The 25,344-nt window shown below is 46.9% G+C and overlaps 1 protein-coding gene across 1 annotated transcript in view; it reads right to left on the bottom strand.

Annotated features, from left to right (window-relative positions):
- LOC141161930 (contactin-associated protein-like 5) overlaps window positions 1–25,344 on the bottom strand; it is a 435,101-nt gene that overhangs the window by 115,432 nt on the left and 294,325 nt on the right. The window contains exon 13 of the mRNA XM_073647489.1: window positions 15,136–15,336. Within this exon, the coding sequence (XP_073503590.1) occupies window positions 15,136–15,336 (201 nt within the window). The remainder of the gene's footprint in view (window positions 1–15,135; window positions 15,337–25,344) is intronic.

Below are 25,344 nucleotides of genomic sequence, written 5' to 3' on the forward strand. Positions count from 1 at the left end.
ACTAATGGAATAAAATTCTGCATTTTACCTGAAGTGATGGATCAGCTCCCCTCTTTTTGTGGACTTCCTTTCCTTAGATTTGGGATCCTGGGCACTCGTGGATGGGTGAGCTGATCATATCTTTTATGTCATTGTATACACATTGTGGCTTCCTGAGCCCCCTGTACATCCTGCGTCTCTATACCTCCTGTGCCCCTCATGATTCCTGTGCTTAATTTGCCCCCTGTACCTACTGTGCCTCCTCTGACTCTTGCTCCTCCTGTGCCCCCTATGTCTTCTGTACATGCTTTACCGCCTGCACTGTTTGTACCTCTTGTGCCTTTTGGCTTCATGAACTCCCTGTACATCCGGCGTCTCTATACCTCCTTTGCCCCTCAAGTTTCCTGTGCTCGTCCTGTACCTCCTTTGTCCTCGTACCTACTGTGCCTCCTGTAACTCTTGCTCTCCCTGTGCCCCCTATGTCTTTTGTACCTCCTCTGCCTGTGCTTTGCGTCTCTTGTACCCCCAGGGCTTCATGTGCCCCCTGTGCTTTCTCTCCATCCTGAGCCTCTTGTAGCACGTTGTGTTTCCTCTTCCCTTTTTTACCTCCTGTACTTCCTTTGCCTGCTGGACTTCCTGCGCCCCCTGTACATTCCGTGTTTCTATACCACCTGTGCCCCTCATGTTTCCTGTGCACTTCTTGTACCTCCTGTACTTGATTTGCCCCCATATCTCCTTTGCCCCCTGTACCTACTGTGCCTCCTGTAACACTTACACTCCCTGTGCCCCCTATGTCTTTTGTACCTCCTCTACCCATGCCTTGGGTCTCTTGTGCCCCCTGTGCTTTCTCTCCATCCTGAGCCTCTTGTAGCACCAGTGTCTCTTGTATTTTCTCTTCCCTTTTTTACCTAATGTACTTGGTTTGCCCCCATGGACCTCCTGTGCCACCTTATACTTTCTTTACCTCTTGTTGCCCCCGGTGCCTCCTGTACCCTCTGTGCCTCCTGTAATTCCTTTAATTAGAGGTATCGCAATGGCTTCTGTATCTGATTATAAGTCCACTATCGAAGACCCACCACCACTTTCCTCTAACTGAGGTCCAGCTGTCGCTTCCACCTCCCAAACCCTGAATGCTACATCCCTACCTGTCATATAAGAAGGAAAATTGACAATGTATTCAGTGAAGGCTGAAAACAAGGAAAATCTCCATATTAATTTATATCAGGATGAGACGACGGATTGTCAGTAACCAAGAAGCAGAAGAAAGATGAAGAACCTTTAGTTATTAATTCTTCTCTTGGTCATTACTTGTAATATGAAGGGAAAGTCTTTGTGTTGTTCAGGAAGTAGAAATAAAGGGTCGTCCTGAGACCACAAGACATCCGGAGTCCAGAACCTCCTTTTGAATCTAAGCCCATTGTGTTGTGCCGAGTGTTCAGCCTTTGGTTACATTTTCTTTCCTTCATTCTTTCTTCATCATAAAGAATCGCAGGTGAAGCACAAGACCCAACACAATACAGGAGACCAGGAGAAGGTTGGACAATCTGCTTACATCTGGCGCAGTATTCATCAGGCTGACATTATCTTACTATTTGAAGGTCTCTGTCCACAAAATACAATCCTTGGAGCAACAATAGTATCCATGCATCGAAGACAAGGAAAGAAGAAGGATCCTACCAGCTACAAACATATTGTAAGATGAAGGTCAAGGACTCGAAAATCTCAATCATGTGTCTCTCTGTGCCGGAAGAAAAGCTCAATGAACACAACATAGAAGAGAATGACTTGGGACTAAATCAAGAATTTAAGTCATTTTTGTGCATTCAAAAAAGTCAAACAGCAATGTCCTTTCCAAGCAGAAAACTACGGGAAAAAAATGACTTTCTCATCCATTAGTTTGATTTAAGCTCCTATTAGTGATGAGCGAGGACTAAAGTGCTCGGGTGCTCGTTGCTCGAGTCGAGCACATTGGAATACTCAGGTGCTCAACCCGAGCAACGAGCCCAATGTAAGTCTAAGGGAAACTCGAGCATTTTTCAGGCGGCTCCCCCCATGCGGTCTGCAGAGGCCTAAAAATTACCCAAATCGATGGGAACAGTGCTCAAATGACATGGGGACAGCATGGGGAAGACCCCTGGAAGCATTTCTGACTCCCAGATCACTGCTGTCAGCAACGTGGTCAGAGTATTACACCACTTTTACGGACTCACAATAAAACATACAAAAACAAGACCAAAATGGATTTTCCTGGGAAATATATTAAGCAACATCCTTTCTACAGTAATGACTTGTATACAAGGCAAAATAAATAACCAAAACCAAAAATACTCCTCCACACCTTGGGCTATGTTCACACGTAGCGTTTTTGATGCGTTTTTTCACTTTTGCATTGCTTTCAACCAAGACAAATGCATTCACCAGGAAATGTCATTTTAACATTTTACAACCTTATCTGGCCATGTGGTGTGTGACACATCATCAGACACATGCATACAGTGCTGAAAAGACATGGAAACAGCATGAGGAAGACCCCTGGAAGCATCTCTGACTCCCAGGTCACTGCCTAAAAGTGTGCCCATCATAAGTGATCCTTGGCGCATGCGAAGATGCCTCCCGCCATGAACCTGTCATTGCAGACTTGCAACAATCACCGTCCACGTCCTTGTCCCAGTGCAGCATTCAGTTGTCCCTACCCCATTCCATGGAATGCAAGCGCAAGTATGCAGCCAGCCAGCCAGCCAGCCACCCACCCACAGGCTGCAATACTATACTGCCAAATTTTTGACAGCTGCTTGCACTTGAAATGTGACCTTTCAGGCTTAGTGCCCACGATGCAGAAATGAAGCAGAAATTTTCCTGAGCATTTCTGCATATCCTTGGCAGAAAAAAGCATGCGGTTTTTCCATGCGTATTTGCCATGCGTTTTTCCAATGTATTGTATAGGCAAATACGCATGCAGAAATGCACAAGAATTGGTCATGTCCGCATTTTTTCTGCGAGTAAAATCTGCGCAGAAGAAATCCTGACCATGTGCACAGAACTTGCAGAATGTCATAGGAAGTCATGGGAAAAGGTATGCAATGCATTTCTGGAGCGTTTACGCGCTGCAAATATGCACCAAAAAACGCACCAAAAATGAATCGTGGGCACACAGCCTTAGGCTCGTGGAGGCGGAAGCTTTTCATAACCTCATGCCGGCGGCAGCCGGCTGTCCATACTCGGTCCCCAGCCGCCACTATATTTTCCGGCATCGCCTCCGCCTTCCACAAGCACGGATCCCACAACATTACCCGTGCCCTCCCCAGTGCACTTACTGGGAAGGACCGCCTAACCACAAACACGTGGACAGGTGAATGTGGCCAGGGACGGTATGGAGCCAGTCCACAGCTTTTTTTGCTGAGAGTTGTATTTAGCTCGGTGAAAGGACTGGCATAGAGGGAAACCGTATCTACCCTGGGTGTCATTTCTCCCAGGAAGTCCTGTAATGCAGCTTGTTGCAGAAGCAATGGCAGCCCGTCCAACATCAACTCACACTTGTCGGTGGTGCTTTGACACACAAACATCTTTCTTTGCGCATTTAATTTCATGAATACAGAGTTGGACAATGGCCTGATCTGCAATGCGGTTTAAGAAATAACATGCATAAGCATGGCCGATCCGCATTAAAAAAGCAGCCATAGAGTGTCCGGGAACCTTCCCCCACACTTTTCTTAGCCAGGGCAGCTTCTCGGCTGGGTTGGACGGGCCCACCAGAGAACCGGAGACTCCTCCGGTGGGCCCTGGCTTCTCTTTCAGGAGAGTTCATAGTGCCGAGGTGAGGCCATGATGATGATAGAGGCCACCATCTGCTTAGTTTTCTGTTACTTGGAATGCAAGTGCAAGTATGCAGCCAGCCACCCACCCACCCACAGGCCGCAACACTAAACTGCCAGATTTCTGGGCACCTCTTTGCACTTGAAATGTGGCCTCTTAAGCTCGTGGAGGCGGAAGCTTTTCACAACCTCATGCCGGCGGCGGCCGGGTGTCCGTACTCGGTCCCCAGCCGCCACTATATTTCCCAGTATCGCCTCCGCCTTCCACAAGCACGGGTCCCACAACATTACCCCTGCCCTCCCCAGTTCACTTACTGGGAAGGACCGCCTAACCACAAACACGTGGACAGGTGAATGTGGCCAGGGACGGTACGGAGCCAGTCCACAACTTTTTTTGCTGAGAGTTGTATTTAGCTCGGTGAAAGGACTGGCATAGAGGCAAATCGTATCTACTCTGGGTGTCATTTCTCCATCACCAGGTTCCGCCCATTGTCACACACGACCATGCCTGGCTGTATGTTCAGAGGTGAGAGCCACAGAACAGGCTGCTGTGTTACAGCTATCAACAACTCTGCAGCGCTGGGCGGTTTGTCAATTAAGCATTAAGCATGTTATCTTCAGCACAGCCTGTTGCCGCTTGGCCAAGGCAGTGCTGCAGTGCTGTCAGCTTGTGACTGATGTGGTCATTTCAGAGTTGGAGGAGGAGGTGCGGGAGCTGAACAATGTGATTACATTGAGGTTAAATTGGTGACGCTGTTTTTTATACTAAAGAAAGATCCTATTGTTTTGGGGTTTTTTACGTTATTTTTTAAGACAAATGCATTCACTGGGACATGTCATTTTAACATTTTACAACCTTACCTGGCAATGTAGTGTGTGACACATCATCAGACACATCCTGTTTTATTTATGATGGAGGGAATACAAGGGCTGCCAAAAATTTGGAGGCACTTCAATGCCCCTTGGAAGAGACGTGGAGGAGGGCCTCATAAAAAAATGTTCCCATTAGAAAGGAGCGGGCCTCCTATACTTGTAATGCCCATGCACTAAGTGTATGGGCTGACAAACATTTACCCCTGGGGGGTATACATGAACATACTGTAAAAAATTATTTTTTTGCGGGCACCATAAACACCCTTTAAAAAATTATGTGGGTGTTGCATCACGGACCACGGTCACCCTGGTGATATGGTGGTGGAGGATGAGGAGAAGGAGGAGGACAAGAGCAAATAGTCAAAATCAGGAAGCGTATACCCATGTGTGGGTGTCAAAAGGTGCATGGGAATACACCTCCCAAGAAAAGACACTGGATTTGAGTTTATGTTACGCTGCTATCATTCGGTGGTGTTGAGAAGTCTGGCCCAATCCAGCCCTTGTTCATTTTTATAAGAGTCAGCCTGTCAGCATTTTCAGCTTATTATCAGTTATAATTCCACCAGCGGCACTAAAAACCCGCTCTGATAAAACGCTGGCGGCAGGGCAGGCCAGGACCTCCAAGGCATAGAGAGCCAGTTCATTCCACGTATCCAGCTTGGATACCCAATAATTATAAGGCACAGAGGAATCACGGAGGAAGTTGGTACGGTCGGCAAGGTACTCCCTCAGCATCTTCCAAAACTTTGCAGTCCTTGTGAGAGTACCCCGCGACTCAGGGCCTGTCCGATGGGAGGAGCTGAGAAAACTCTCCCAGAACTTTGACAATGTTCCCCTGCCTCTGCTGGATTGAAGTTGTGTCTCTCTCGCCTGTGCTCCTCGGTTGTCCAACGAAGTGTGCCCTCTGCCGCCAGCATTTTCAGATGGGAATTTTTTTAATAGTTCCGCAACAAGAGCCTTCTGGTACTGCCCCATTTTTGTAGACCTGTCCGCCTCAGGAATAAGAGATATAAAGTTCTCCTTCTAGCGTGGGTCTAGAAGTGTCACCAACCAATAATGACTGTCACCCAAAATTTTGAGAACGCGAGGGTCATGGGAAAGGCAGCGTAACATAAACTCAGCCATGCGTGCCAGACAGGTAAAGGGCAAGACTTCCGTGTCCTCACCAAGAGGATGACTGACCATGCTCTCCTCCTCCTCTCTGTCCTCTGGCCATCCACGCTGAACAGACGGTATGACAGCTGTGCAGGTAGTACCGTCTATAGAGCATGAAACTAGCTCCTGTCCTTCCTCCTCCTCCTCCTCTTGCTCATTGTCACCCAATCCACGTTGGGATGAGATGAGGCTTGGCTGTGTGTAATCACCCTGTATGGTTCCTTGCTCCAACTCATCGTGCTCCGCCTGTAATGCATCCTCTTTGATTGTGAGCAGAGAGCGTTTCAGTAGACAGAGAAGCGGGATGGTTATGCTAATTATGGCGTCATTGCTGCTCACCATCTTGGTGGAGTCCTCAAAGTTTTGGAGGATGGTACATATGTCTGACATCCATGTCCACTCCTCAAGTCTTATGTGTGGAGACTGAACTGAATACCGATGGCCTTGTTGATGCTGGTACTCAACAACTGCCCTCTTCAGCTCACAAATCCTTCCCAACATCTGCAGTGTAGAGTTCCCATGCGTGGGGACATCACACACCAGTCTGTGAGCCAGAAGCTGTAAACGCTGCTGAAACACGGCAAGGGAGGCAGAAGCTGTAGCTGACTTTCTAAAATGGGCACACAGGCGGCGTACTTTAACAAGCAGATCCGGCAGGTCCGGGTAGGATTTGAGAAACTGCTGAACCACGAGGTGAAGCACATGGGCCAGACAAGGTACGTGTGTGAGCTCGCCTCGCCTTAGAGCCGCCACCAGGTTCCGGTCATTGTTACACACGACCATGCCTGGCTGTAGGTTCAGCGGTGTGAGCCACAGATCTGCCTGCTCTTTCAGAGCTGTCCACAACTCTTCAGCATTGTGCGGTTTGTCACCTAGGCATATTAGCTTCAGCACATCCTGTTGCCCCTTGGCCGAGGCAGTGCTGCATTGCTTCCAGCTTGTGACTGATGTGGTCATTTCGGAGATGGAGGCTGAAGAGGAGGAGGAGGCTGAGGATGATGAGGTGCAGGAGCTGTAGATCATGGGGGCAACCCTGACTGACCTAGGGCCCACAATCCTTGGTGTCGGGAGGACGTGTTCCATCCCAAGGTCCGATTGGGTCCCGGCTTTCACTATATTAACCCAGTGTGCCGTCAGCGAGATGTACCGTCCCTGCCCACAAGCACTTGTCCACGTGTCCGTGGTTAGGTGGACTTTACCGGTAACTGCGTTGTTGAGAGCACGGCTAATGTTTTGGGACACGTGCTTGTGTAATGCGGGGACGACACACCGGGAGAAATAGTGGCGGCTGGGGACCGAGTACCGAGGGACGCCCGCCACCATCAGGTTGCGGAATTCTTCCGTCTCCACGAGCCTAAAAGGCAACATTTCGAGCGCAAGCAGTCGTGAAATGTGAGAATTTAGTAGTGTGGCCTGTGGGGCGTTGGCGGTATATTTGCGCTTGCGTTCCAAGGACTGGGGTATGGACAACTGAACGCTGTGCTGGGACAAGGACGTGGACGTGCTTCCTGATGCTGCTACTTGAGAGTACGCAACGACAGGTGCAGGGCAGGAGGCATCTTCACATGCACCATGGACTGGGGATTGGCTTGCATGCACAACAGCGGAAGAAGCAATGGTGCCACCTGCAGATACTGTTCCTAGACCCTGGGGTTCGGCCCACAAACTCGGGTGCTTTGCTGCCATGTGCCTGATCATGCTGGTGGTGGTCAGGCTGGTCTTTTTGCCACCCCTGCTGATGCTGGCCTGGCAGGTGGTGTAAATGGCCTTTTTGGGGTTATCGGCAGAGTCTTTAAAAAACAACCAGACTCGGGAAGACCTAACAGTTGTACTGGCAACTTCCTTCGTGTTGGTGTTACGGGGAACGGTTGCCTGCCTTCTGTCTGCGGCCACCACACTGCTTCTTCCTGCCTGTTGGGGTGCTCTGCCTCCCTCCTCCTGTGTGCTGCTGTCCTCGCTCTGCATGTCCTCCTGCCAGGTTGGGTCAGTTACTATATCATCCACCACCTCGTCTTCCACTTCCGCACCCTGGTCCTCCTCCTGACTTTCTGGCAATTGTGTCTCATCATCGTCCACCTCTTGTGACCCTTTTCCACCGTCGCCTTCGTGTGACCGTGGCTGCTCAAATATTTGGGCATCGCTAAACGCGATCTCCTCTTGCCCCGCTTCAAGTGGACCGGGCGATAGGTCCGAATCTATAAATGGAAAAGTGAACAGCTCTTCAGAGCGTCCAAGTGTGGGATCAGTTGTCTCTGGGCACTTGGCATGGTGTGAGGAAGGAGGATCAGGGTGAGGAATATGCGGTCCAGACTCACAGCTACTGAGACTTGACCGTGTGGAAGACGGTGGTGGTGGTGGTGGCTAAGTGACTGGAAGCATTATCCGCTGTCCAACCAACAACCTTTTGACACTGCTCTGGGTTCAATAGTAGTGTGCTGCAGTCCCCTAGAAATTGTGACAGGAAGGTCGGGCGAGAAGATGTGGGTGTTTGTTGTGGCACAATTTCAGCTTACCCATGGCCTTGTCCTCGGCCTCTGCATGCACCATCACCATCACATCCAGTTCCCCGTCCCTTGCCACGTGCCTTGCCCATTTTAAATGGAGGACAGTATCTTCCACGCTCACTACAAATGACTGAGTTTGGAGCAAACTTATATGTGATCCGTGTGACGGAGAAAACACAGTTTTAAATACCTGGCCTGTAGGTAAGTAGTTTGAATAGCAAACTGCGGTGAATTGCTTCACTGACACACTAAAGGAAATTTTTAATGGAGGCCAGAAATGGCAGTATTTTCTGACAACGTATATGTGATCCGTGTGACGGAGAAAACACCGTTTTAAATAGCTGGATTTCTAGCGCTCTAATATGGAAAGGTCCTGGCTGTATTCTGCAGCGCCAACAAGCAAAATGGCACAGAAAAACGGTGTTCTCTGCAAGAACGAGGACCTGACTGTCAGACACATACAGAAGGCAGAAATGGTTTATTACCATCTCAGCCTTCCCAATGGCTGCATACACAGTGCTGAATGAATACTGCACATACAGATTAATAAGCGCTAACAACACTTCACCCTCCAGGTCCAGCAATCGTCTGATCATGTGGTAGGAGCAGCTGGGTCCTAGTAGACCCATGATCAGCATCGCAGGCAGGAGACGGCATTTACCCTGTAACTGGGGCCAATAATCCAGCCTCAGATACAGGGGAAATCAGATATATAAAAATATATACTTAAATGTTGTAATGCCCCCAAAGGTCTTTTATGACTTTATAGTAGGTGGCACAAGGAGTGAAATGAATGAATAAATAAAAAGCAAAGTTAAAAAAAATACACAAAATTGAAAAAGCCACTCCAAATCAGTGTTTCTAGCACCAACCCAGTAGAAAAAAAAGAGTTTAATATATAATAATATAATTCTTATGGAAAGGGGAGAACAATTTAAAATGTATTTTAGTGGCCCTTTGTGGTTAGAAAAAAAATAAAACAAAAAATAAAAATGTATTTAAATTTATTTTCTTTGTATTTTCCCCTGATGTCAAGGAAAAATAATAGTAAAAAAATGAGATAAAAATTAAGCTCCATGTATCATGAAATAAAAGAAGCAAAAATTATTTGAATATCCAAACATGAAAAAAAAATGGGCATGATATGAGTGGGGGGAAGTGGCCTGGATAAGCATAGTCAGGAACAAAGCCATCAGCAGAGGAGAATTGTACCAGCGTAGTCAGAGGAGGAGACATGGGCATAATCAGAGGAGGAGACATGGGCGTAGCCAGAGGAGGAGACATGGGCGTAGTCAGAGGAGGAGACATGGGCGTAGTCAGAGGAGGAGACATGGGCATAGTCAGTGGAGGAGACATGGGCATAGTCAGAGGAGGAGACATGGACGTAGTCAGAGGAGGAGACATGGGCATAGTCAGAGGAAGAGACATGGGCATAGTCAGAGGAGGAGACATGGGTGTAATCAGAGGAGGAGACATGGGCATAGTCAGAGGAAGAGACATGGGCATAGTCAGAGGAAGAGACATGGGCATAGTCAGAGGAAGAGACATGGGTGTAGTCAGAGGAGGAGACATGGGTGTAGTCAGAGGAGGAGACATGGGCGTAGTCAGTGGTAGAATCATGGGCATAGTCAGAGAAAGAGACATGGGCATAGTCAGAGGATGAGACGTGGGCATAGTCAAAGGAGGAGATGTGGGCATAGTCAGAGGAGGAGACGTGGGCAAAGTCTGAGGAGCAGACGTGGGCGTAGTCAGAGGAGGAGACATGGGCGTAGTCAGCGGAAGAGACATGGGCATAGTCAGAGGATGAGACATGGGCATAGTCAGAGGAGGAGACATGGACGTAGTCAGAGGAGGAGACATGGACGTAGTCAGAGGATGAGACATGGGCATAGTCAGAGAAGGAGACATGGGCATAGTCAGTGGAAGAGACATGGGCATAGTCAGAGAAGGAGACACGGGCGAAGTCAGAGGAGGAGACATGGGCATAGTCAGAGAAGGAGATATGGGCGTAGTCAGTGGAGGAGACATGGGCGTAGTCAGAGGAGGAGACATGGGTGTAGTCAGTGGAAGAGACATGGGCATAGTCAGAGGAAGAGACATGGGCATAGTCAGAGGAGGAGATATGGGCGTAGTCAGTGGAGGAGACATGGGCGTAGTCAGAGGAGGAGACATGGGCATCGTCAGAGGAAGAGACATGAGCATAGTGAGAGGAGGAGACATGGACATAGTCACAGGAGGAGACATGGGCATAGTCAGAGGAAGAGACATTGGCATAGTCAGAGGAGGAGACATGGGCGTAGTCAGAGGAGGAGACATGGGCATAGTCAGTGGAGGAGACATGGGTATAGTCATAAAAGGAGACATGGGCATAGTCAGAGGAGGAGACATGGGCATAGTTAGAGAAGGAGACATGGGCATATTCAGTGGAGGAGACATGGGCATAGTCAGGAAGAGACATGGGCATAGTCAGAAAAGGAGACATGGGTGTAGTCAGAGGAGGAGACATAGGCATAGTCAGAGGAAGAGACATGGTCATAGTCAGAGGAAGAGACATGGGTGTAGTCAGAGGAGGAGACATGGGTGTAGTTAGAGGAGGAGACATGGGCGTAGTCAGAGGAAGAGACATGGGCATAGTCAGAAAAGGAGACATGGGTGTAGTCAGAGGAGGAGACATGGGCATAGTCAGAGGAAGAGACATGGGCATAGTCAGAGGAAGAGACATGGGTGTGGTCAGAGGAGGAGACATGGGTGTAGTCAGAGGAGGAGACATGGGCGTAGTCAGTGGTAGAATCATGGGCATAGTCAGAGAAAGAGACATGGGCATAGTCAGAGGATGAGACGTGGGCATAGTCAAAGGAGGAGACGTGGGCATAGTCAGAGGAGGAGACGTGGGCAAAGTCTGAGGAGCAGACGTGGGCGTAGTCAGAGGAGGAGACATGGGCGTAGTCAGCGGAAGAGACATGGGCATAGTCAGATGATGAGACATGGGCATAGTCAGAGGAGGAGACATGGACGTAGTCAGAGGAGGAGACATGGACGTAGTCAGAGGAGGAGACATGGGCATAGTCAGAGGAGGAGACATGGGCATAGTCAGTGGAAGAGACATGGGCATAGTCAGAGAAGGAGACACGGGCGAAGTCAGAGGAGGAGACATGGGCATAGGCAGAGGAGGAGACATGGGCGTAGTCAGAGGAGGAGACATGGGCATAGTCAGAGGAAGAGACATGGGGATAGTCAGAGGAGGAGACATGGGTGTAGTCAGAGGAGGAGACATGGGCGTAGTCAGAGGAGGAGACATGGGCATAGTCAGTGGAGGAGACATGGGTATAGTCATAAAAGGAGACATGGGCATAGTCAGAGGAGGAGACATGGGCATAGTTAGAGGAGGAGACATGGGCATATTCAGTGGAGGAGACATGGGCATAGTCAGAGGAGGAGACATGGACATAGTCAGAGGAGGAGACATGGGCGTAGTCAGAGGAGGAGACATGGGCGTAGTCAGAGGAGGAGACATGGGCATAGTCAGAGGAAGAGACATGGGCGTAGTCAAAGGAGGAGACATGGATGTAACATACCTGGCGGCGTCCTTGCATAGTGGTCCATCTCCCACTGTGCAAGAGCGCGCACTTGATCTCCAATCCAGAATGTCTCTCTGGCTTCCCTCAATGCTGTCTGTTTGCTTCTGTGTCTGCTGCTTAAGGGCGGCGCCCGATCACTTCCTGCTTTTTGCACCTGCTGCAGGCACACCCCTTGTGCGTCCTCAGCCTATTGCTGTCAGTCACCTGGTATTTAAACCAGCTGCTCCAATTAACCCATGCCTGAGCATTTTGCCCTGTCAGTTGGCTTTTTGTCTCTGACATGCCAGGTCCTGTGTATGTTACCTGTCTTGCAGTATCTGTTTCCGTGTCTGTACTGTGTCCTACTTGTGTACTCTAACCTGCAGTCTGTACACGCTCTCTAGCCTGTTGTCTTCTGCCTATCCTGGAGGCTGTATTTCCAGGCCTGTGTGAACACGCTCCTAGCCTGTTCGTTCCGCCTTCTAGGGGCCGCATACCTAGACCCGCTCCTGTATCTTGCTGCTGTGTCTGTTCTTGTCTGAATACTCTCCTAGCCCCTTTCCTGTTTTTCTCTATGTCCGTACCTTCCCTTTTTCTGCAGAGTCTGAACTCGTACCTAACTCCTGCTCGTTGTCACTGTACTTCCGTTTGTGAGTTTGTGGTCCACTCGCTACTTCACTGCAAGTACCCTGTGGGTATCTGGTTCTGCCTTTCCCTTCCTGTCTGTTCCGTGTGAACTGAACCCTGTCCCCTCCGCTCTGCCTTGCTTGCCGCTTAGGCGGTTCTTGCCTGCTCAGCTCTGTCCACCGCGTCTGCAGTTTCGCTTTGCTCTGCCCTGTCCACCGCGTCTGCGGTTCTGCTCTGCTCAGTCTTGTCTACCGTGTCTGCGGTTCTGCTCTGCTCAGCCTTTTCTACCGCGTCTGCGGTTCTGCTCTGCTCAGCCTTGTCTACCGCACTTGCGGCTCTGAATTTGTCTCCCAGTCTGTACTGGATCCTACCCAGCCTGCGCTCTAGTCTGCCTGTTCCTGTATTCCCCAGTGTGGGTCAACAGCCGTGTCCGGAGTCTGACCTGGAGTAGACCCTGGTCCCTCTGCTCGGTTCCTCCTTGGTGCACTGGCGTCGTATGCCGTCGTGCGACCTTGGTCGGATCGGGCAGATACTTAGTTACGCCCCTCCAGGCACTCTCCGGTTCATGGCACAGTGGAATCACTACATAAACACGCACATGCCAGTCAGTTCGGGCGTGTGCATAACAATGGACATATTTAGAGGAGGACACATGGGCGTAGTCAGAGGAGGAGACATGGGCATAGTCAGAGGAGGACACATGGGCATAGTCAGAGGAGGAGACATGGGCATAGTTAGAGGAGGAAACATTGGTTCACCTATATCTTATTGTTTGGCCATACATTAAAGACCATACATACATGACTAGCACATTTTTCAAGCAGTCAAAAATTGTATTCCACAGTGTTTCATCCACAGAAAGTTGGATCCCCAGATCCCTCAATTTTCTTGATCTTTGCATAGTCAGTTTTATGTAACATCAACCATGAGCAAATCAGCTACTACAACACCCAACTTGAGGTGGCAAATTAGTGTTTGGGAGGTAAGAAAAATGTTATAGTCAAACCTTCCTAAAGCGACATTCTCGACATTAAGTTTGGTAGTTACGCTCTATCCATTGGGCAGGAAATAACTTCTCGACCACTGGGACCCCACAAATACCAAGAAGAGGGCCTGTGTGAATGGCGCGGTAGATGATGATGTGCAATGGCGCTATACTCATTCTTAGTTCCGAAGACTAGCCGAGCAAAGCGGTCTCATGGAGAATGAATGGAAGAGCAGTACACATGATCATCCACTGCTTTGTTCACACAGGGCTCAGAGCGACAGTTCTTGGGATTGTCCCAGCTGTCAGGAAGTTATCACCTATCCCTTTTCCCATGGAAATAGCACAGCCACAAAACTTCTGCCACGCCTTCCTCTGTGACAGGTGTCGCACCAGTTCCGGCAGTATAATATTTCTCCATTACTTTCTACTTTTATAGAAATAGTGTAGAGTATTCAGAAAAGTTGTAAATCCATATAAATAAAAACCAAACAAGAAAAAAACAATGTAAAACCACCGGAGATGAGCAAATCTTGTGAAATTTAAAAAAAAAAAAATTAATTTGCAGCAAATCAATGTCACAAATCTCATGAGCTGCACAACCTGTAAATGTCCTGAAGAGATGAGTGCAACCCTCTGACGTCTCCTAGGCCAGTACTGAACACTTTTCAGGATGTTTAGCACAAAAACAGCTTCAGTAATATCCAAGTGTCCTCAACATAGACGGCTATGGCTAAACAGATGGTAACTATCACAGCTGTGCTGTCACACACTATCTGTAACGTGTATTCAGTGTTTTATAGCTTTCTCTTCCTATCTCTATTGTCTCTCACTATCCATAGTCACTACAAACTATCTGCTGTATTCCATGCCTCGGCTTTTATACAGGCTCCCTCCTCATTCACTACATTATAACGTGATAGCTGCAAGATGTTTAGAACATCTTAGACTTTTTCATCGTTGCACTGGAGGCTCCATCGCAGATTCCACCATGTTTGATGGGTAAAGCAGGCTTTATACAGAGCAATGATTCCTGCAAAGTGATGGACAGTAACCCCGATAAACCCCATTATATCAGCCCAATCCTACATGGAGGGAGACCCCTAAAGCCAGATTCATATATATATCGGACCATTTCCTATTGCAACGTATTATCTACATCCGGAATGGTACAAGCAGAACTCTGGATATTCCCAGCACATAACTTAACCCTTGAAGTCCTGCAGGGACTTAATAGCAGCGGAGGTCTCATTCCCACTCAGGAACCTGAATCTAAATCAGGGGACGAGGAGAAAACCCTCATTATAAGCTGATTTCTATCATTATGTTTTCTCTTCCTAATGAGGCTTTACTGACACCGCAGGAAACTGGGAAGAAAGAGGCAAAATATTTGTAAGCGAAGGCGGAAGATATTTAGGTAAATGTATATTATTACTGAGAACGGTGTCACATAGAAAACTCCGAATAATGTGCAGTGCTGGGAAACATAGATTTTACCCCCTACGTGCCATACTGACAGGTCTCCAGAATCTCACCGTGCTGCAGAACGGCGGCCCCCCGGGTGTCTTCCCAGACAACGTTGCACTTTGTACGAGGAGGACAGAGATGGACGGATGTAAGACGTGACATGACGGGTCACTTACTGGGAGAATTCAGCAGGCGGGAACGTCGGCAGTAATACGCCACCTCCTGCTCGCAGTACTCCGCATTGTTCACCATGGCCTCCAGCTGATCCGCTCCAGAGCTGTAGTTCAATGACGTAGAATACGCCCTCCAGGAGGATGATGGCGGCACCGGCGTCACCTCCGAAATGTTGTGCCGAACAATCGTCCAGATCTTCTCCTCTGTAAGAGACAATTAGAAAACCAAAAGTTTACTACAACGTATCGATACACAAACAGGCAGAATTGTGGGACCCTGCTCTCCTCATGTAACCCCTCAGGGGGGACTGCCCTGATCTCCCATCTATCCCTCCTATCCCACATCTGTGACCTGCCCCTTTAAGGTCTATGCTGCAGCTTTCTAGTAGAGATGAGATGCAAATCAAATCCGTGGTGAATTTCCAGAACTTTGCTGCACCTTTCGAACAATTTGCAATTTGATCTGCGTGAATTGGCAAAACATTGCTGTAATTGCCACATTACAAACGATTGCAACAGACAAAGAAGGCTCACACGACCTCAATTGTGGCCAGACGGGCTTCCCCATAATGCTTTGCCGCTATCTCATCACATGGTATAGCACAGCCAATCAGGAAGGACTATCAGAGCCTGTATAAAAGCTAAGGCAGGGAATACAGCAGCTATTTTGGAGTGAATCTGGATAGTGAGAGGACGTCACAGCTCCGTCACAGAGATAGGAAAAGAAAGGCAAAAAACATTGAAAACACATTATATATACTGTGATTTTTCCATCTGCATTACTAAAATCTGCAGCAAGAATTTCTTGACCAAAAAGGCCATGTGGTGGATTTGACAATCTGTGGCTGCGTTAGTCTCCGCTGCTTTGTTGTTTTAGTGCAGGATGTGGGCAGAGTTTTGTAAAACCCTATTCACTTACATTGATATAGAAAATCTGCAACAAATCTGCCACATCTGAACGAAGTGTAATATTTCTCCCAACAGAGGGTTTGTTACAATGTACACAGTCTAGACCCCAAAGGGATACACAGTGTCTGTGCTGATACATTGTAACAAGAGAGAGACTTGTGCTGCTGATGATGTACTTGGCTCCAAGAGAATTGTCTAAACTGGATATAATTGAAACAAACCCTCAGCTGTGAGTAGTATTAGGTGTCTGGGTTTTCGCACTTTGTAAGCAGGAAAGCTCTCATTTAGCAAGAGAAAGCGAGATCTTGAAAATGATGCAAAACATCTCATTGGATTATCTGGGTCACACATGAGCTTGTGTCGCGTAGTGCAGCTAAGTCCCATTCACTTGAAGCTTTAGTGAGCTGCAGTACCAGGCACAGCCACAACCAAGTGTATGGCGCTGTGTCTGGTGAACAATTAAAGGGGCAAAGTGCCTTGGCCTCCTTAGTCAGCTGACCGATGGAGGAGCCAAGAGCTGGACCCCCGTCACCTGGTATTATTGTCCTATACCAAGGACAGGTCAGCAATATTCTACCTCCAATATTCCCCTTACATTTAGTTTTCGCCCACATTACTGGACAAGACCTTTGAAGCAATAATACGGCATCTCCAGGGTTATTTCTGGTATTCAATCAACAATGCACAATGTTTCCAGCAGTGAAATAAACTGGTGTACAGGATCATCCTCAGAGACAGACAGAACAGTCACGGCTTCAAAGCCGCCATACAGTGATTTTAGTTTGTGACCCCTTATATGAGACTGCGCTCCGCTCCCTGCCAACTTCAAAGGAGAATTTTTTTTATTCTGCTTCTTTCTAGGTCAGAAATTGTGTTATTTGATCTCTGTACGAAAAGAGAATGTAAAAAAAAAACAGAGTTGTCTCTTTTATCTATAGAGACTCAAAAGGGCATATATATATATATATATATATATATATATATATATATATATATATATATACACACCTCCATAATGAAAAGGTCTACATCTGTCTAATATACTTTGTTTCAATTCATACTGTCAAATTCATAGCTACACTGTCCAGTACTGCTGTACATTGTCACCCCTGCCACCCACACTACTTCTTTCTAGTAAGTGTTTTATCTCGCCCCAGAGATGGATTCACACATACACTGCTAAGTAGTGCAGTATAAGATCATCTCCATCATCTATGCTTCTTTCTAGTAAGAATTTTATCCATCCCTGGAGCTGAATTCACAGCTACACTGCTAAGAACTGTTGTATATTGCCACTCATGTCACCCATACTACATTTTTTTTCTAGTAAATGTTTTATTTCACCCTAGAGCTGGATTCACAACTACACTGCTCAGTACTGCTGTATAATCTCCTCCATGCTGCTGCTTCTGAACATCAGATACACAGAGTCAGGAGAGCAGGAATCCCTCATGTCTGTGTGTGCTGAGTATGGGAGACATAGCAACTTGTCGGCACCCACTAGCTCAGAGACAAATGGAAATTAGAGATAGAGGCTGGAAGTCCTACAGTAATGTTCAAAATACTAGCCGTCCAATATGACTGACCAGATTAATCACTGTTTTTGGTATAAATTATATCACCACATGTCAAAAAATTCCAAGTCGGTGCAGTAGATTCTAAGAAAAACCACAGACTCCGCATTCATGATCTGCAGGTTTTTGAGTCTGTGTATGTGAATAATTAATTGTACGGGGTGAGTTCAATATAATAGCAGTGTGGAGGTCAATTAATGAGGTCAATCATTCTGTGAGGAAACAGGTGTGAATCAGGTGGCCCTTATCTAAGGGTGAAGCAAGCACATGTTGTAGATGCATTTCTCCTTGAAAGCCTGAGAAATATGGGTTGTCCGAGAGAGCAGCGTACTTTGATTAAAAAGATGATTGGAGAGGGTAAAACTTATAAAGAAGTGCAGACAATGATCGGCTGTTCAGCTATAATGATCTCCAATGCATTATAATGGAAAGCAAAACCAGAGAGACGTGGAAGAAAACGGAAGACTACCATTCTAATGGATGGAAGAATAGCCAGAATGGCAAAGGCTCAGCCAATGATCAGCTCCAGGATGATCACAGACAGTCTCCAGTTACCTGTGAGGACTGTGACAGTTAGAAGACACCTGTGTGAAGCTAATCTCTTAGCAAGAAGTCCCCGCAAAGTCCCACTGTTAAAAAAAAGACATGTACTGAAGCGGATACAATTTGCCAAAGATCACATCAACTGGCCTAAAGAGAAACGGAGAAACATTTTGTGGACTGATGAAAGCAAAATTGTTCTATTGGGCCCAAGGGCCGCAGACAGTTCATCAGACGACCCCCAAACTCTGAATTCAGCCACAGTACACCTTGCAGACAGTGGAGCATGGTGGAAGCATCATGATATGGGCATGATTCTCATACTATGGTGCCGAACCTATTTACCGCATTCTAGGGATCATGGACCAGTTTGCATATATTAAAATACCTGAAGAGGTCATGTTGCCTTATGCTGAAGAGGATATGCCCTTGAAATGGGTGTTTCACCAAGACAACGAACCTAAACACACCAGTAAATGAGCAAAATCTTGGTTCCAGTCCAATAAAATTGAGGTTCTGGAGTGGCCAGCCCAATCCCTGGACCTTAATCCAATAGGACACTTGTGGGGTGACATCAAAAATGCCGTTTCTGAGGCAAAGCAGATAAATGCCAAAAAATTGTGGGATGTAGTGAAAGCCTCCTGGACTGGAATAACAGCTGACAGGGGCCAGAAGTTGGTTGACTCTATGCAACATAGATGTGAAGTAGTTCTAAAAAACTGTGGGTCACAACTAAATATTAGGTTAGTGATTCACAGCAGGGGCGGAACTACCGCCCGTGCAGCCGGTTCATTGAACGGGGGCCCCGAGGGAGAGGGGGCCCCTCCAGCCTCCAGCAGGGCCGCCATCAGGGCATGTCTGCCCTGACTCCAGTGTGGGGCCCAGCCGGTAGGGGCCCCCTCTTGTGAGTCTCTCTCCTCATGGGGCCCCCGGCCCCATGCTAAGCGCCGGGTCCGGGACATCTCAGCGCTGCGCTGCGCTCCTGCGGCAGCGCCTTCATGATTCCCCTGATTTCCGGTCATGTGACGGCGCCGTCACATGGCCGGAAGTCAGGAGAACCTAGTGTCAGCGATTTGGACGAGCGCCAGGATTCTGCAGGGATCGCATGGGGGTAAGTATAACAAGTTTTGTTTTTTTCAAAATACAATTTACTAGGAGTGGGGGGAATGGGAGGTGTGTGTGTGAGATAAGAGATGCACATGGGGGGGGATGATAAAAGATGCACATGGGGTGGGGGGAGATGATAAAAGATGCACATGGGGTGGGGGGGATGAGAGAGGTGCACATGTGGGGGGAGGCGGATGAGAGAGGTGCACGTGGGGGGAGGGGGATGAGAGAGGTGCACGTGGGGGGAGGGGGGGAGATGATAAAAGATGCACATGGGGTGGGGGGAATGAGAGAGGTGCACATGTGGGGGGGGATAAGAGATGCACATGGGGGGGAGATAAGAGATGCACATGGGGGGGAGATAAGAGATGCACATGGGGGGAGATAAGAGATGCACATGGGGGGGAGATAAGAGATGCACATGGCGGGGGATGAGAGATGTGCACATGTGGGGGGGATGAGAGATGCACATGGGGGGGATGAGAGATGCACATGGGGGGGATGAGAGATGCACATGGGGGGGATGAGAGAGGGGCACATGTGGGGGAGGGGGATGAGAGAGGGGCACATGTGGGGGAGGGGGATGAGAGAGGGGCACATGTGGGGGAGGGGGATGAGAGAGGGGCACATGGGGGGGTGGTGAGAGCTGCTCATGGGGGGGTGAGAGCTGCACATGGGGGAATTGGGAGAAAATGAGCTGCACATGGGGGAATTAGGAGTAGGGGGATAATGAGCTGCACATAATGAATGTGGGGTGGGGGAGAGTAAATGATAAATGACGATGGGGTGGGGAGAGCACGGACATGATATAATGAATTGGGGCAGGGGGTGCATGTAAATAATGAATGCGGGGAGCAGGAAGTATAGAGTAGAGGTTCTAATTAAATTATATATTAAGTGCCTATTTACAGTTAATGGGGGCACCTTGGTGGATTACAATTTATATTTGGAATGGTAGGTTGCATAATAACTAACCATATATTGATGGTGGATGCACGTCTGTATTCAGCTGCGTAATGTAGAAGTTGGGGAATGTGCTCTAGATAACTGTGTTATTTTATGCAGAGACGAGTCCTGGCTGGAAGACGTGATGGCGGTCTGTGCTGGATGAAGGAGGAAAGCGTAGCTGAAGGACTTCACCTAGAGACGTCACCAGTGAGTCAGTGCATTACATGTACACTTACACTATATACTATGTACCGGGCTCCTGTGTATAATGTCACTGGTGATCACTGTATTACCTGTACACTGACACTATATACAGAGCTCCTGTGTATAATGTCACTGGTGATCACTGTATTACCTGTACACTGACACTATATACAGAGCTCCTGTGTATAATGTCACTGGTGATCACTGTATTACCTGTACACTGACAATATATACAGAGCTCCTGTGTATAATGTCACTGGTGATCCCTGTATTACCTGTACACTATATACAGAGCTCCTGTGTATAATGTCACTGGTGATCCCTGTATTACCTGTACACTATATACAGAGCTCCTGTGTATAATGTCACTGGTGATCACTGTATTACCTGTACACTGACACTATATACAGAGCTCCTGTGTATAATGTCACTGGTGATCACTGTATTACCTGTACACTGACAATATATACAGAGCTCCTGTGTATAATGTCACTGGTGATCCATGTATTACCTGTACACTATATACAGAGCTCCTGTGTATAATGTCACTGGTGATCCCTGTATTACCTGTACACTATATACAGAGCTCCTGTGTATAATGTCACTGGTGATCACTGTATTACCTGTACACTGACACTATATACAGAGCTCCTGTGTATAATGTCACTGGTGATCACTAGATTACCTGGACACTTACATTATACATACCATGTATAGAGCTCCTGTGTATAATGACACTTATGGTAATATTAGTAATGTGGTGGTAATATTAGTAATGTGGTGGTAATATGTGGTCTGGTCATGGTGTGGCAGTTTTTCTCCCTTCTGTGTGGTATTATTCGGTCACTATGTTGTGGTAATATGTGGTCTGGTCATGGTGTGGCGGTATTCCCTGTATGTGGTATTATTGGTCATTTAAAAAAAAAATGTATATGACACATTCCCTTAAAGAAAACTAAATAAAAATATATCTAAAAAGAGTATTGGATATTTTAAGAAAATTTTAATAGGTTAGAGTAGGGCCCGGCCAGAAGAGTCTACCTTATCGTGGTGGCGGCTTTAAAAATCTTTTGGCCAAAACAAAAGCTGTTGGCTATGTATGTGGCACCGTCACATGGCCGAACGTCAGGAGAGCCTGGTGGCAGCGACGTGGACGAGCGCCAGGATTCTGCAGGGATCGCATGGGGGTAAGTATAACAAGTTTTATTTTTCTTAAATACAATTAATTAACTAGGAGTGGGGGGGATGAGAGATGCACATGAGGGGGGATGAGAGATGCACATGGGGGGGATGAGAGATGCACATGGGGGGGATGAGAGATGCACATGGGGGGGATGAGAGATGCACATGGGGGGGATGAGAGATGCACATGGGGGGGATGAGAGATGCACATGGGGGGGGTGAGAGATGCACATGGGGGGGTGAGAGACGCACATGGGGGGGTGAGAGATGCACATGGGGGGGGTGAGAGATGCACGGGGGGGGATGAGAGATGCATCGGGGGGGTGAGCTGCACATGGGGGGGATGAGAGCTGCACATGGGGGGGTTATGTTTACATAACTTTGTTGCCTTATGAAGCGCAGGGGGGGGGCCCCCAAAAATTTCTTGCACAGGGGCCCACTACAGTCTGTGTCCGCCCCTGATTCACAGTAATGCTAAATCCACAAAAATAGAGAAAAGACATATTGCGAGTTTGTAAAGACAAATGCAGACACTGATATTTTTTAGAACAGAGCAATGTTCATTTTTTGTTATTTTCTGTAAAGTAGTTAATAATTATCTACATTTCTCTTCATGTTGTGAATTAGAAGACAGCGTGCAATGTTCCCAATGCTGGAAATAAAAACTAGTAGAAAGATTCTGTGCGTAACTCGTGTTTCTGAACACACTGCTATTATTTTGAACATTACTGTATAAAGGACACAAGTCGTGTAATAACGGCCAAAAATAGTGTTTTTCCTCATGCAACTAATCAGGACGGCTTATTCTGAAGAGTTACCAGAAATTATAGATCTGCTTAACATAATATTTTTCATTTCTTTATTGTTTCCGGCTTATTTTTCAGCCTTCTTGGATTTTTGATTTACAAGTCCTGTTCCGATATCAATCGTTCACTTTTTGTTACTTTATTACATTCACTCTGACAAATACCATCGCAGCCCTGATAGAGGCCACATTGGATCCAGCTCTCCTCAGATAAGATACAATTTTATATAAGAGAAGAAACAGGGGAAGAGTCATTTTATAAGAAACGCTCCTGGTGGTGTAATGCGCAGCTCGGCCCCTTCTGATACATACAGCGCACATGTATCGGCTCATTTACGTCAGGATTGGGTGTAAACGATGTTGCAGTGAAGCGATGGTGTGATCATTTTAGCATTAAAATTTGCATTTTTCTGTTCGCGCACAAATTTGGTAAAATTACTGAAAGCTGAGCGAGGTCTCACGAGGAGACGTAGAATCCTTAAAGACTTACATGCATGAACATTGGGGCAAAAATTATTTTCGTAATTGGGTATCATTCAACATTTTGCACCATTTGGCTTTTGCAGGGCTCCTTGTTTCCTGCACAGCGAGTTAACGAAAATATTGCCAGTGAGTTCGTTCTGAAAAAGGAGTTTGCGACTCTTCCATCCGTCTTTTTCTGTATTCCTGTGTACAGATTTGAGATCACAATCCACATCAAACCCGAGCTGTGGTCAGAAATCAGCTGAAAATAGCTGAGAAAAGACAGGTGAAAGTCGTAGAACTCACTGATGGATTCTCAGTTAACCCATTCTGCAGCCAGCAATCTACAGGATACAAAGATCCTATTAAACCCAAATGATAAAAAATCTTTAAACAAATTAAAAGAATTATTTAAGCCCAATACACATGCATATAATAATAAGAGGTCCAAATCCTCTAAGCTAAGACAGCTTGTTAGGTAGATGGGGGGAGGTACTAGTGGGTTTTAAAGTGAACTTTTCTATGCTAAGGAGTCCAGTGGGCGGTCCTACTTGGATGCTGACAGATATCTCTACAGCAATGATCCTAAATGAAGGCTGTGAATAACTGATTAGGACCGCCCACTGGACTCCTGAGCATGGAAAGATCACCTTCAGTTACCACTAGGGGGCGATCTCTAGATTAAGGCTTAAACATCGCCCCCTAGTGCCAATAATGAGCAATGGTTATTTCTAGAGTTTGTGTGTGTGTGTGGGGGGGGTAACAGAAGAGCGATGCTCTGCAGAAAAGGAACTGAACATCGCAACCTTTTATGCATGTTTATAAAAAAACAATAAATCTGTTTTACTGATTTCCTACATAGAATGAATGAATGAATGAATGAATGAATGAATGAATAGCGTTCATTTCCCTTCAGGGTGGCAGAATGTGTATGCATTAGTACACCTCTAGTCTGCGGATGGACACGGTCCATAATAACGGACTATATCCATCCCGGGAATGTCAGATCTGCCTCTGATTAATATTCTGCTCCTTCCGCCTTCTCTGTATTCGCATCTTATGTAAATATCCGCCGAATCCCATCAGCTCTATTGTTTCTGACTGCGAGACATTAGATTTCCAACGCGTCGGCTGTACATGTAATTAACAGCGGAGGTGCGATTAATGCAAAAAAAAAAAAAAATCAGCAAAATGTCAAAGATGCTGCAAATCTGAAAAAAAAGAAAACCTCTGAGAGTTTTGCTGCTTTTTTTTTTGCTGTGATTTTGGTAATAAAGCGGATCTGACAGCAGCGTGTGAATATAACCGCACGCCGGCGTCCCAGGGGCAGGTTCACGCGTCTGCTGCATGTATACGGCGATAATACAATGAGATCATTTTTATGTAAGAAGTCAGAGACGCGGGGGAGCAGTTTGGCTTCTAGACGTCGGGCAGCGTCTTCGAGGCCGACGTCAGCGTCCAACAAGTGCTGGGGACCAATGCACCTGGGGGGCCCAATTGGGAGATCAGCCAGCGTGTACTGTGGATGTGCAAACTGCGAGTATGAGCCGGGCAGGAGCACAGCCTGCGCCGTACAGCGCGACAGGTTAACGCTTTAGATGTCATAGTCAAGACAGAATCATTAAAGCGGCTGCAATGAGGAAGAAGTGTCCATCGCTACATCCAGCAGACCTGTCTTGGCAGCCATGTCTACCATACATCTCTTTGGGGCTTCATAGGAGACATTACGGTGCTTTGTACAAAAGCTCGAGCAATTGCAAGTTCAAGTCTCCCTGAAGAACTAATGAAAAATGAACAAAAATATTGAACGAGTTTTAAAAGTTCAAATCACCTTTTCAACTTTTAAAAACTTTTGTAAATCTAAAAAAAAAAAAAATGAACGTCGCAAACTAATAAAATATATTTACGTCGAAACAAAAAAAATGTCATAATGACAGAACGGCTGTTTGTTGGTCACTTTGAATAAAAAAAAAAAAAAAATGGGACAAAAAGAGATTAAAAAGTCATACGAATCCCAATTACCAATAAAAACTGCGGCTGGTACCGTAAGAATGAAGCTCTGGTACAACTGTATCAATCACAATGTAAAAAAAATCATCAATCTGGGAAGATAAGAAGGAAAAATCAAAAGCAAAGAGGAGCCGCTGAGAGTCTGCAGCCCAAGGGCCCATATAGACCTGCAGCCGGCCCTGGGTGCCCTATAACCCCATAGATTGCCATAAAGCTGGGATGCAGATATTTACATGTGGCCTTTGGGTATAATCACATATTGCGGTAATTTTTTTTTTTTACCCTGATGATTGCCAAAAAATGTCATGTTTTTTTTTTTTTTTGAAAAACATCTGTAAAAGTGCAGTAATGACAACAATAAATTGCAATCTGACTGCAGCGTGCGGTTATAACCTCGCTGCAATCTTATGTCCATCATCAGCTTTTCCCCATTTTCCTGTTGATTGACGTTTATGTGACATCTGCTTTGGA

Source organism: Phyllobates terribilis, unplaced genomic scaffold (genome assembly GCF_046119375.1).
Source record: "Phyllobates terribilis strain yellow unplaced genomic scaffold, ASM4611937v1 Scaffold_9__5_contigs__length_417890890, whole genome shotgun sequence".
NCBI classification, from domain to species: Eukaryota; Metazoa; Chordata; class Amphibia; order Anura; family Dendrobatidae; genus Phyllobates; species Phyllobates terribilis.